We start from the raw sequence: 13,467 nt of genomic DNA, 5'->3' as shown, positions 1-13,467 counted from the left end.
TCACTTAACGTCAGGACTATCCGTATGTTTTATCATGAACCATTTTATCAACGGTGTATTATATTAATTATTATGTTAAGTATTATATTACATTTCTTTAAATTGCAATTGTGAAACTAAACGAAGCTAATAACGTGAAGCAATCCCTTTCACGCGTCACTCGAGTTCTAGACAGTGTTGGGATTCAACTACATTACCCAGAAGTCCAGACACCCGGTCGCATGGCTTCACGTGAAAAAATATCAAGTGAGCGTTTTTACGATCAGTCATATGATTAATGTACCGTGGTTAAAATACAGCTGTTTTGCAGATAAAGGTTTCCTATAGGTGAGGTTACTGCGCAAAATTAACGTGGGGACAAGGCAAATACCTGCGTGAGGTAATGCCACATTGATCCTTTTCCTCAGTACAGTATGAGAGGTTGACTGTCACGGACATCACTATGATTGGTCACACGATAAAGTTCTACGGTACTTCCTATAATACTTTTATTATACTACCACTGTGTTTCGTCCCGACCCAATACAATACACTTATTTTTCACACAATTAATATGTCGTCGGAGGGGAATCTCCTCCATACTCAGATCGTAGAACACTGCAAAAGGCATTTTTAGACCGTTGGTTTTCCGTGCTGTCAGTTCCTTCGCTTCCAGTTCCGTCCTTTATACTGTTGCGATCACACTACGGACATTGAGTATAAACCACCGTCGTAAACCAGAATTAAATTCCGTACAGCAGGGATCTGACTTCAATCCCTTCGCGAAATCCACAAGACAAGGATTACCTGTCCAACACTCAGGGATGGAATACTTTCCCACTTTTATTGTCCTCCTGGCGAGTTTCTTGCTTCGGAGCTCCTTTGCTTTCCAACCACCAAATGTCATTATCCTCTTCGCGGATGATTTGGGCTTGGGAGATCTGGGCTGTTACGGGCATCCGAGTTCGTTAACTCCTAACTTGGATAAAATAGCAGTCAAAGGGCTGCGTTTTACTGACTTCTACAGCACCAGTCCCGCATGTAGTCCTTCCAGGTACATATTTATCTTTCAAAACTGCCACTACAGTAGTGCGGGACATTGGTGTGACGTCCTTGTTTAAACTGCCATTGTCTGACAACTGAATTATAAATTTGACTTCGAAACTCATTTCTCTACTACAGTATATTGGCGAAAGGTCATTAGTTGATGTCTTCCTTTTACTCGTGAATTTTTCTGCCAAGAATAAAAAGCCCAGAATAAGGCAAATTCAAGATAACCCAGATAAGTGTGCGTGTTTGTTCAACGTTCTGTTAATATATGTAAGAATTTTTTATTTTTGTGTAGTACATTAGCAGTATCATTTTTTATGCTAGAAAAAAAAAAATACTCGGTTGTGGTGATGTACGTTCTAGTATCTGCTTTACAGGGCAGCATTGTTGACGGGACGATACCAGACCCGCTCCGGAATATACCCGGGTGTGTTCTATCCGGGCTCCAGGGGAGGGCTCCCTCTGAATGAAACCACCATAGCAGAGGTCCTGAATCCTCTGGGCTACGCTACCGCCATCATTGGCAAATGGCACCTTGGTGTGGGGCCAGACAGGATGTACCTCCCAACCAATCAGGGCTTTGATCACTATCTCGGCATACCCTACTCCCATGACCAGGTAAATCAGAACTGCTGAGCCATTTTCTTACTGTATTGAGGACTGAGGGTAAAAGCTACAGGTCACCATCTTTTGAGGTTCAAAGTATGTTCAAGTGTTTTCTCATGAGTGTTTAAGTGTTATCTGCTGTATTTCAAGGTGTTATCTATACCAGGGTATGAAAGTGCCTTCAAAAATGCATTAGGAATGCACAGGAAATGCATTAAAAATTCTGTCCTGCTAGCTGTGTCAACATGCACTGAGAGGATCACAATGGTTTCAATGCCTTTTATAAGCTAGATCATTCAGTCCATCCAGTACAGTAATACTGTTCAGTGCTTTTGACTGTATGAAATTTAGCAGAATTTTGTGTTCACCTACCATATATATTTTGCAGCTGTACAGATCGCAGGTGTTGCAAAATCTAAAAGAGTAGTTTTTTTGTGTATGTATTCATAAATTAGCACTTTATCAACATAAATCAATTAAAAAAATGCTCTCTATGCCATTCTCTATCTGTAGGGTCCTTGTCAAAACCTGACCTGCTTTCCTCCTGACATTAAGTGTTTTGGGACGTGTGACCAGGGTGTTGTGACAGTCCCCCTGTTTGCCAATGACACCATCAAGCAGCAGCCTGTTAGCTTCCCAGATCTGGAGAAGTCTTACAGCGACTTTGCCACCCAGTTTATCATGACAAATGCCAGGAGAAAGCAGCCCTTCTTCCTCTACTACCCATCACATGTGAGTCCAGGCTGTTTTGGCACTCCCTAGCACAAGTGTACCCCCATGTTCACAGAACAGCGTTAAGTGCAGCAGAGAGCACAGCTCTGTGTATAAAAGTACACTATGGATGGTGACCTCACCCCAAGTCAAGACAAGAGGTGGATAAGTACCTTGTGGAGAAAAACTAGGTTTTCTGGAACGAGATAATTCTTCCTCTTTGTTCAAAGCACAACAACTTGAATTACAAAGCAAAGGGATATGGTTACAGAATAAATGAAGACCAAAAGGCAAGCAGACACTCTGTCAGGAAAGTCCTCAGAACATGACCTCTGACCTTTGAGTGATCTGTTTCCACAGCATACCCACTACCCCCAGTTTGCAGGGAAGGTGACAACAGGGAAGTCCCACAGGGGGCCATTTGGGGACTCCCTGATGGAGTTTGACAGTACTGTAGGGGACATCATTCAGGCCCTGGTTGACAGTGGTGTTCACAACAATACATTTGTGTTCTTCACTGCAGACAATGGGTGGGTGATCTGTAATTTCAAGTCATTTACTTACATGCCAACATGCTTCCTTCATACGTATTGACAAGAGGTGACTAAGTTTATGAAAATCATCATGGTGTTTCAAAGAGTTTTTGGTTCTAACTAAACATAGCCAAGTATGTAAAGCAATATAATGCAGCTGTCTGGGGCAGTACTAACCGTTGAAATAGTGCTTGACCAAAAGGTAACTTAAATGGAGGACCAGCCACTCAATGTAATGACCCCTCTACAGATAACACAATTACAAAACCAAAGCAGCCCTGATCAGAAAGTCAGTGACTTTTTAAACGAACATACATTTCACTCACTCAGCCGAGTCCTTCTGTGCTTCACTCCTCCTCCAGGCCAGAGCTCCTGCGCATGTCTCGTGGAGGAAATGCGGGCTTGCTCAAGTGTGGAAAAGACACCACCTACGAGGGAGGTATGAGGGAGCCTGCCATCGCATACTGGCCCGGGAGAATCCAAGCAGGTACGCAAGTCAGTGGGAGACTGTAGAGAAGCTGGCCTCCACTTTTTTCATAAATGTGCCAAAAACAAAAGGTTAAAAACCAGCCATTTATTTTAAAAGCCAAACAGACAAAGAAACCAGCCTATGCAAGCCTACAGCAGGGACAAAGTGATTCTCCCCTGCTCCCCAGCCACACCTGCATTTAATCACCTTTCAACTAATCAGGTGTGACTCATTACTCAATAGGCTGGCTCCCCAAACAAATTGCCAACACGTGCACATAATTACAAATGATTTACACACAATTGACAATTTACAATTAGCATTTAGTCCAAGGAAGAGGTGGTGAAGGCTCTCCTTCACAGAGACCAACACAGCTAACAAGCAGCAACAAGCAACTTCAACAGTACCAACGCCCATTGTCTGAAGTGAAAGTTTACAATTTTCACTGAACATGCACATATGAAATACAGTATGTTCAATGTTATGTTCAGTGATTTGGATGTGTGCATTACCAGAAAGTAAAGTACTTATATCGGGTGCTGGCTGTATCAGGTAGGTAATATTCTGATTGGCCATGCAAACTTAATTGTGTTATGTTGCCTGCCAACCAGGCACCTCATTAGAGATTGATTCCTCCTTCAGGTGTCACACATGCACTTACCAGCACTCTGGACCTCCTCCCCACCGTTGCAAGGCTGGCAGGGGCAAAACTACCCAGAGTGCAACTGGACGGATTTGACATGAGTGACATCTTATTCCGACATGGACCGGTAACTTGCTTTTATTTAGTTATGGTGGAGGGTGATACTTAGTCACAAAAAACAGTAATGATCAAAGTTGCAATGAACATACTGTAATTCACTGATGTTGATTATGGTGTCAATTTACAATTACACTGAGAAAATACAATTACATTCCCCCTTTATTTCAGAGCAAGAGGGAAGCTATGTTCTACTACCCCACAGGTGCCAGTGAGAAGCATGGACCATTTGCTGTGCGGCTGGGAAGGTTCAAGGCTCACTACTTCACAGCAGGTGAGCTCTTATTGGGATAAAATGTAAAATTTGAAAATGCCAATAGTCATTTTATTCTCCCTTTTGAATTTTTCAAATCTAAAGTTTAGGTTGAAGTTCAATTTAATATTCCCCAAAACTGAAAGTAAAGCTGTGGTGGAGGGCCTCTAGAATAACTGAAACATTTCAAATCTGTACTGTACTGTTGCAACCTCCCTGTTGTCTTGTTAAACATGTAATGTCATCTAAAGCCTTACTTTAGTCATACTTTAGTGAGTGAGGCACAGGCTGTCCTTGTCAACTCACGCCAACTCTTCTTAAAAGGTTCTATAAAAAGCAGCACCACCCCAGATCAGGACTGCCACGAGACCGCCCACCTCAAGTACCATGACACCCCGCTGCTCTTTGACCTGGAGACCGACCCTTCCGAGAACTACAACCTGGCCACGCCCGATCACCCGGAGTACAAGGCCGTGCTGCAGCTGATCCAGGATGTGAAGACGGACTTCGAGGGGGGCATGGTGTTCGGGGAGGCCCAGGTGGGGAAGGGAACTGACCCTGCACTGGAGCCCTGCTGCGCCCCACAATGCACCCCCAAACCCACCTGCTGCAGCTGCAGCTAGAACAGTGCTGAGACAGAAATGAGATTAAATGGAGATAAAGATCAGGTGGATAAAGATCAGGTGCAACAGACCAAATTTAGACAAAGGCATTGGTAAAATGGAGCAGGAACAGACCAATGTCAAGTAATTGACAAATGTCATCCAAGCTGAAGCCAAATGGTCTTCATAAGGCAGTTACATATTGCTGTGAACAGTCACAACATTCAGCAGTGGTGCTGGTGATGATGATCCTAATTTTCTGCTGAAGTCCAATGGCCCTTTTTTTAATCAACACATTTTTCTCTCTTTCCTGACAAAAAATGAAGCTTTTTCATACAAAGTGTAAAGCCTACTGCAAATTTACCAACCTTTGTAAAAGTAATCAGCAATATGTAAACTGATTGTTTCTAAAGGAACCAACAGGCCCCTAAGGTGTGTCCAAGATGAAACAGTAAGTCCAGTCCCCCCTATTTCAAATGCAACACACCATCTGTATCTGAAGGACAGGCGAAATCAGCTCTGTCTCCTCTGGAGCAGCTGACTCATTCTCCACCGCCTCTGCAGACTAATCATTTGTCCTTTTTTTAATTGACCTAAAGCCATTTTGGGAGGGCGATAGGGATGACACTGCAGTACGGGCACAATGGAGGATTTAAAATGCGTCACCAACACAATTACTTCACTGCGTGTACGCAGCGGTCAGTCCTCAAGCGCATCGTGTCAAAGGGAAAATGCACAGATGGCAACTTGAGCTGTCAGGTAAAAAAAAAAAAAAAAAAACATTGCAAACAGATCTTTAATGATCTTAAGTTTGTATTTTTAAACCACTTGATGTCACCATACATTATAAACAACTTGTATGACGACAGTATAGACTAGAAATATTATTTTCTCCAATCCTTTCTCATTCTTCAATGTTTCTTTTAATTAGGAAGACAATTGAATGTTTTTCTTTTGATACATGGTATGAAAAAATTCTTGGATGTGTTATGTGTCAGTCATGCCTTCTGTGTCATTTGTTAACACAAAAACAGAGGTGATAGTGGAGGGAATCGTCCCCACAGTTTTCTTATATTTAAATGTTCTTGCGGGGGTTACAAAAGGAAGGAAAAGATGATTTGTCAATGTGCATGGCGTGGCGGCACATTGTGTCTGTAACAATGAAGGACAGAAAGTCTCTTCAGGAAGAATCTACTTGTTTGTCATCCTGAGGTGTCGGGAAAATCCAAGCACACTATATCACAGCTTCGTTGTGATTTTCCATGTGACCTGCCACCCGCATCGGTTAATTAAAATCGTATCACCAATGCAGCCTACACTATCGGAATCCATTAGTACAATCAAAATTATTGAAAGTGCAGTCGTTTCGTTGATATGTCACTTTATCATAATAAAACACAGTCAATTTCACGCATGATTACTTTGCTTTGCTTTGCTTTGATTACTTCGACGTTGAACAGCATTTCCCAGCAGCCACGAAAAGTAACAGAATAGAATCATGTGACCTGTGCACAGTTGTCATATGATGTAGGCTGCTGTGGTTCTTTGCTTCAGTGCAGCGAGTACAGTGAAAACAAACCATATGAATGGATTTGAGCCTACGAAGAACTGAAACAAATGTTGTCACGAGAATTTTACTATTTTATAATAGTTATCAGCGATGATCCTCGGGGGAAAAGTACGAAAAAGTAGACCTGTGTCAACCGGCTGGGGATCTAGCCACTTCTCTTTTGGCATACAGTAGGTAGCTGGTCATAAACTCGGTACAGTTTACAGAGAATAATGCTAGACAGGAGGGAGTCGAAATGAATTTTACCGGTTTTCTGAAGTTGCTAGTTTGCTGCTTTGAAAATTAAGAGCTCTTGTTTGTTTGCTTTTGCGGAACATTGCCACAATGGAATATCACTGTACACTTGTTTTTGTCCTGGCGACTCTGCTCCCTCACAACTGTGTAACGTTAGACTCCCAGCTACCAAATTTCGTCCTCCTGTTCGCCGATGACTTGGGATTTGGCGACTTAGGCTGCTACGGGCATCCGAGTTCAGCAACTCCCAACCTGGACAAGCTTGCCTCCAATGGGCTGCGGTTCACCGACTTCTATTGTTCCAGTCCCGTGTGTAGTCCATCCAGGTATTTAGGTTGCCGGGTATATAAATACAATTATACATCGATTTAGCATATAATTTCACCATGGAGCTAGAGAATTAGCTAAAGTAAAATTTCAATAATAACACCAGCTGAATCGAGATTTATGAACGTCCCTGGTGTAATTAAATATCAGTAACGATCTTTACACGATGCCTTTCTTGTCCACTTGGTGGCACTGAAACACCGTGGACGTGGTGTTTACAATTAAAATATTATTTCCCTTCCACAGAGCGGCGTTGTTGACTGGACGCTACCAGACCCGCTCTGGAATATACCCAGGTGTGTTCTATCCAGGCTCCAGGGGAGGGCTCCCTCTGAATGAAACCACCATAGCAGAGGTCCTGAAACCTCTGGGCTACGCTACAGCCATCATTGGCAAATGGCACCTTGGTGTGGGGCCAGACAGGATGTACCTCCCAACCAATCAGGGCTTTGATCACTATCTCGGCATACCCTACTCCCATGACCAGGTGCAGTAGGAATGAACAATGTTTGTCATTTTTGGGAGCTATTTCCCTGTGCAGTATGCATTTTGCATGACATGACTTCCTTTTCATTTGATACAAGTGACAAAATAATGTCTCTCATTCTCTGTCTGTAGGGTCCTTGTCAAAACCTGACCTGCTTTCCTCCTGATGTCAAGTGTTTTGGGACGTGTGACCAGGGCTTGGTGACAATTCCTCTGTTTGCCAATGACACAATCAAGCAGCAGCCTGTTAGCTTACCAGATGTGGAGAAGTCTTACAGCGACTTTGCCACCCAGTTCATCATGACAAACACCATGAGAAAGCAGCCCTTCTTCCTATACTACCCATCACATGTGAGTGATGTACAAAATCAGTCAGCATTGACCAGGGTTCACCACCGCAGCTGTCCCTGAGTTCATCAAATCTGCTACGGAACATGTATAAAATAAGGTTTCTAGTTTACATAAGGAACCTCCATTTTTACTGCGAAATTGACTTACTTTTGAGGCCGTGTTAAGAGATTTATTAGTAAATCCATTCAGTACACTAGCAGTTACTGTGTTGTGCAACTACATGTTCTGAATGACTGGCAAACGTTAACGTAGTTCAGAATAATGGAAACGATGTCCCACAATTTTACGCCAACATAATACAGCATGGTACAGTATGGTGAAGGTCATCTCTGACCTTTGAGTGACCTCTGTGTCCACAGCACACCCACCATCCCCAGTTTGCAGGGAAGGGGACGACGGGGAAGTCCCGCAGGGGGGCGTTTGGTGACTCCCTGATGGAGTTTGATGGCACAGTGGGGAACATCATTCAGGCCCTGATGGACAGCGGGGTGCACAACAACACCTTTGTGTTCTTCACCTCGGACAACGGGTGCGTGTGCCCAGTGCCTACAGGTGGTTCAAAACAAGCTCACCCCTACAACACACAGCATGACTGTGACTCAACTTCCTGTCTGTTGTAGTGGCAGGTGTGTTTGTGTCTGAGTGTTGACAAAAAAAGTATTTAGCTACCTAGTGAATTGCTGACCTGAGATTCTTATCAAAAGGTTATTTAATTCTACACTGGAGCACAAACTGATGCACCTGCATATAAATTATTGTTAAGAGAAGTTCTTAGTCAGTATTATAAGCTTCTGTTTCCAGTGGGACTCATAATCCACAATTCTGAAACTATAATTAAATAACCCTTAAAGAAGGAAGAAAGAGCTCTTTAATTCCTTTCCATCAGCAAAGCATTTTGTAAAGATCAATTATTCAGTCTGGAAATGAAGTCAGCCATTATCTGATTTAATTTCAGGAGGAGCTAAAAAGCTGTGTTTTTACTGCTACTTTAACACCACCCCTCCCCACTACACTGTAGAAAGTTCTCAGTCTTTAAGCCTGTCGTGTTGTTGCTCTGTGTAGAGAAGCTGGCCACCACTTCTCTCATAAATGAACCAAAAACAAAAGGTTAATATCCAACAATTTATTTTAAAATCCAAACAGACAAAGAAACCAGCCTATGCAAGCCCACAGCAGGGACAAAGTGAGCCTCTTCTTGCTCCCCAGCCCTGCTATATGAGGCAGTGGATTTTACACTTTGATTGTGTCTTTCGGTATTCGCCACGTGCTCTGCATTCTCATCACAGCCTGGAACCAATTATCTTCTGTTGGTTTTTAGTTTTCATTTGCATATTTCACTCTGTAATTACTGAGCTAACTCAAACCGAGCAGGAGACAGCTGGAGGGCAGTTTGCATTGATGACCTTTGCTTGTTCAGGTGACAAGCGTCAACACATGAGCCCACCGATGAAATTCCATCTCCGTCCTTGTTTGGTCACTGTGTAAAAGCGAGGATTAGGGGATGATGACAGTTGCGTGATCAGCCGAGCGAACAGGTACATTAATGGACAGGACAATGCTGGCCACATCCGCATAATCAGCATGCGGTAACCCTGTGGGTGGCCTACCACTGTAATAACACATTTAACAATAACATCTTTGCACAATAACACAAACCTAATGTGGAGTAAACACTTAGTGCAACGCCTTCTATCCAGATGACTGCCATCAATCTTGCCCCACCCCACCAAAATATAAATAGGGTAGTAAAGTTTTTCTTTGGTATATGCCAGTGTTAGAGTTGCCCGGGCCTCTTTTTTGGACTGAGAACCTGTTTTTTTCCCCCCTCCCAGGCCATCATTGATGCGCATGTCCCGTGGGGGGAACGCAGGGCCCCTTAAGTGTGGGAAGGGCACGACGTACGAGGGGGGTATGAGGGTGCCTGCAATCGCGTACTGGCCCGGGAGAATCAAATCAGGTACACCTGTTGAGCTTCACGAAACTGCTCAAGCTTTGTATTTCCTCTGTCAGCTTCCAATGTGCATATGATTAGAAATAACAAGGTAAGAAACTACCTTGTGATCTTCCAGCTGGGGTCCGAATTTCAGCCTTGCGTTAAATCTCTAAACAGCTCTTTCCCTTCTAGGAACATAATCCTGCGAGAGGTTGTCTGGTAAACCGTTGTTCTTCATGTCACAATGGGGTTTGTGGGAGTTGAAGTGACTGTGAAACCCCCACTGTGAAGCAACACTGGTGGTTTTGCGTTGCAGCTGAGCAATGATTTTGCTTAATTAACACACCCACATGAAACAACAGGCACCTGGTTCCGGTAATTGACTAATTGGTCCCTGATAATTACCTTACTGGCTGTCTACACATTTTTCTGGCAAACACAAAATTATGTTCTCAGTAGGAGACATTCTCACAGCTACAAGCAATAGAGCCTTGCAGACAATTTCAATGCATTTGGAAAAGTGCAACAATTATTTTGGGATGTGTTTCATACAGTGCATATGTGGTATGTACTCTGTACTCTGCTGTCTTCCCCTCCAGGTGTCACACATGCACTTACCAGCACTCTGGACCTCCTCCCCACCATTGCAAGGCTGTCAGGGGCAAAACTACCCAGAGTGCAACTGGACGGATTTGACATGAGTGACATCCTATTCCGCCATGGACCGGTAAACAGTCAAGCCATATAAACATATTTTGGGGAGCTATCTCCGACAATTTTTACAATTGTATTTTTAAATTGACTCCAGCAAGGCATGGCTGTAGAGCTGCATGTATAATTTGAATGAAGATTCTGACAATTATAGAACATGTATTCAAATGAATTTTTGTTTTTATGTTGCTGTGAAGGGAGTAGAGTATTTTTAGACACAACTGCCAACTTTTGGGGCTTAATGGGATCATAAAACCCATTAATTCAGCATTAAAGTAATAAACTGTAAAAACATCCCTTTAAATCCCTTTAATTAGGCACTGACACTGAAAATTTGTAAAAGTGTGGTCACTCTCTTTAACCATAGAGCTCCTGTCAGAAGCCATTGTCCTTTAATGTAATTGACATAAATGACAGTGAAATCTGCTTTCTTAACAGACGCTGTAGCGCAGGTTCTCCCAGACAAGATTAGTTCTTCTGATCATAGTTCACAGATAAACAAACTGTCTTTACTCCGATTCTGTGTTTTGCTTCTGACTTGAAGACTTATACTTTCCAACTCTATTTTCCTGCTGAGGTTCTTCCATCTATGATTTTCCTTAGCCAAAAGGTTTTCTCCCTGATGTCACACAGGAAACATGCGTTGTTTTTGCTTTTCTTTCAGAGTAAGAGAGAGGCCATGTTTTACTACCCCACAGATCCAAGTGAGAAGTACGGCCTGTTTGCCGTGCGCGTCGGGAGGTACAAGGCCCACTACTACACACAAGGTGAGCAGCTAAGCCTGTGAGCAGGCACCAGCGGCAAATGGGGATCAAGATGCGTTCGAATGGCAGCCGCGCTACATCAGTGATGCTGTGTGACCATTCCATTTTACAAGGGGGCAGTGAGAACATCAAAGTGAGTTGATGCAAAAGTCATCTCAAAAGAGCACAATTAGCTGTGGATGAAGGCTCCTGGCATGAGAATTAGTGAGATGTATAACTGTCTCAGGAAGTCCTCAGTCACCAGCAGCACTCTGCTGAAATGACTCACTGCTATGACGGGCGGCATTTCATGTGATAAATGTATGATATCATCTGAAAGCTGTCTTCATTTTCTGTATGTGAGAGCGGTGAGGGGAACTCAGACTCCATATGATTTACAGGCTCCATTCTCAGTGACACCACCCCAGATCAGGACTGCCACGAGACCGCCCACCTCGAGCGCCACGACCCCCCACTGCTCTTTGACCTGGAAGCTGACCCCTCCGAGAACTACAACTTGGCCACGCCCGATCACCCGGAGTACAAGGCCGTGCTGCAGCTGATCCAGGATGTGAAGACGGACTTCGAGGGGGGCATGGTGTTCGGGGAGGCCCAGGTGGGGAAGGGGACTGACCCCGCACTGGAGCCCTGCTGCACCCCACAATGCACCCCCAAACCCACCTGCTGCAGCTGCAGCTAGAACAGTGCTGAGACAGAAATGAGGCAGAGCTGAGGGTGCAGTTGAGACATATCTGAAACAGAATGGAGCCCAATTTGAGACAGAACTGAGAGGTAACTTGGATTGGACTGGAACAGGGAAAAGGCAGTCTGGACCTTCTTAATCAGCTCAGTTTTAATCAATGCAGTTTTTGAAATGTACTACTGAACTGAACATATCCTGACACAAAAACACAGGCTAACACAAGCCACAAAAATGAATAAATTGATATAAAACCTCAGTTTGTGGCAGGACTGAAAATTTCTAATCAGAACGCTGTCCCCCAATATGATCATGGTTCTCTGCAACTGTGGATTTAGCCATGAGTAAGGACTGAATGATAAATTAAAAAGTTCATGTGCATGTGAACTCTGATATGGATGTAAAAATATGAAATAGCAGATTTACCACTTGTCATACAGGAGTGAATGGTTGCCGTCACTTGCTAATGTTCATCTTGCAACAGGTAAATAATGCCAAGGTGTTTTCAAATGATGAAACAGGGATATTCTGAAATTCATACTAATTAAAACAAACCATTTGTATAGAAAAATGATACTGAGTTGGTTTAGACCAAACACTTGCAGAAACCTGACAACCGTACCTGGCGGGTGGATCTTGGATGCATTTACACCACTCCACCTGTATTTCTGTGAGAACAGGATTCAGTCCAGAGATCAGAGTTTGGCAGCTAAATTCAACTGTGCATTCACTTCCTCAGGAAAATGTCACAGAGCAGTAGTCTGGTACCAAACAAAGCACTTGGTTTTAGACCAATCATGGTGTCATGCAATGTTGAATAGGATAATATTGATGAAATAACTGAGCTCTGTAGAGACACATTGTCTTTTGTGCAATGTGGAAGCTGAGACAGAGTTAGCTCAGTCATTAAGGAGTGAGACTGACACATTTGAGCAGACATAAGCACAAAGAGAAAGACAGACTGACATCAAGCATATATTTTATTTATATTGTAGGACCAAATCCATGACAAGGTGGTGTGAATAAATCTTGCCCTTTTTCCTTTTTTTTTACAAGTCAATATTTTGGAGATACAAGATAGATAGATAGCTCATCACATACTGATGTGTTTTTTTGTCATACAGTGAAGTTCAACCTACACCGTCATGGATTACAAAGGCAAAGAGAATCCATGGGAGCTGGTGCGTCTACCAGGAGAGAAGAGGTTAAAAGTAGCCATTTCAGGATTGGAAAATGCTGGAAACCTTTGTGCTCGCAAGAGTACAAAGCCAAGAGATACATGGTTGTACGGGATATACAGTATTGGCAAGACGCAATAGGATTCCTTATGAAAGTTAACTATGTACAATTCCTGGTTTAAATGGTCCACCTCTACACAGCTCTACCATAGATGTCTACTGCACTGGAGCTGGCAAAGTAGCATGGAGAATGTTACAATCAAGTCGCTTG

The 13,467-nt window shown here is 43.3% G+C and overlaps 2 protein-coding genes across 2 annotated transcripts; both read left to right on the top strand.

The window, feature by feature from the left end:
• The first annotated feature begins 625 nt into the window (after window positions 1-625).
• On the top strand, window positions 626-5,038 carry LOC118770605 (arylsulfatase A-like). Its single transcript, XM_036518368.1, has 8 exons — window positions 626-1,033; window positions 1,407-1,647; window positions 2,149-2,367; window positions 2,707-2,876; window positions 3,242-3,366; window positions 3,991-4,118; window positions 4,280-4,382; window positions 4,686-5,038. The coding sequence occupies exons 1-8, from the start codon at window positions 804-806 to the stop codon at window positions 4,982-4,984; spliced, it is 1,515 nt and encodes a 504-aa protein (XP_036374261.1). The 5' UTR covers window positions 626-803; the 3' UTR covers window positions 4,985-5,038.
• Window positions 5,039-6,496: 1,458 nt separating this feature from the next.
• On the top strand, window positions 6,497-12,215 carry LOC118770463 (arylsulfatase A-like). The gene is made up of 8 exons (XM_036518148.1): window positions 6,497-7,093; window positions 7,341-7,581; window positions 7,713-7,931; window positions 8,291-8,460; window positions 9,764-9,888; window positions 10,464-10,591; window positions 11,240-11,342; window positions 11,720-12,215. Exons 1-8 carry the CDS (start codon window positions 6,858-6,860, stop codon window positions 12,016-12,018), a joined length of 1,521 nt encoding a protein of 506 aa, XP_036374041.1. The 5' UTR covers window positions 6,497-6,857; the 3' UTR covers window positions 12,019-12,215.
• The last annotated feature ends 1,252 nt before the right edge of the window (window positions 12,216-13,467 follow it).

Source organism: Megalops cyprinoides, chromosome 23 (assembly GCF_013368585.1).
Source record: "Megalops cyprinoides isolate fMegCyp1 chromosome 23, fMegCyp1.pri, whole genome shotgun sequence".
In the NCBI taxonomy this organism is placed as follows: Eukaryota; Metazoa; Chordata; class Actinopteri; order Elopiformes; family Megalopidae; genus Megalops; species Megalops cyprinoides.
Note: the sequence above shows the minus strand (reverse complement) of the source record. Positions and strands in the feature narration are given on the sequence as shown.

Bases quoted from the DNA above. Each gene is read 5' to 3' on its own strand.
- LOC118770605 (XM_036518368.1), top strand. From the start codon at position 804: ATGGAATACTTTCCCACTTTTATTGTCCTCCTGGCGAGTTTCTTGCTT. The intron at 1,034-1,406 runs GTACATATTTAT...TCTGCTTTACAG, and splicing joins CCCGCATGTAGTCCTTCCAG to GGCAGCATTGTTGACGGGAC. The intron at 4,383-4,685 runs GTGAGCTCTTAT...TCTTCTTAAAAG, and splicing joins GGCTCACTACTTCACAGCAG to GTTCTATAAAAAGCAGCACC.
- LOC118770463 (XM_036518148.1), top strand. From the start codon at position 6,858: ATGGAATATCACTGTACACTTGTTTTTGTCCTGGCGACTCTGCTCCCT. The intron at 9,889-10,463 runs GTACACCTGTTG...CTTCCCCTCCAG, and splicing joins GCCCGGGAGAATCAAATCAG to GTGTCACACATGCACTTACC. The intron at 10,592-11,239 runs GTAAACAGTCAA...CTTTTCTTTCAG, and splicing joins TCCTATTCCGCCATGGACCG to AGTAAGAGAGAGGCCATGTT.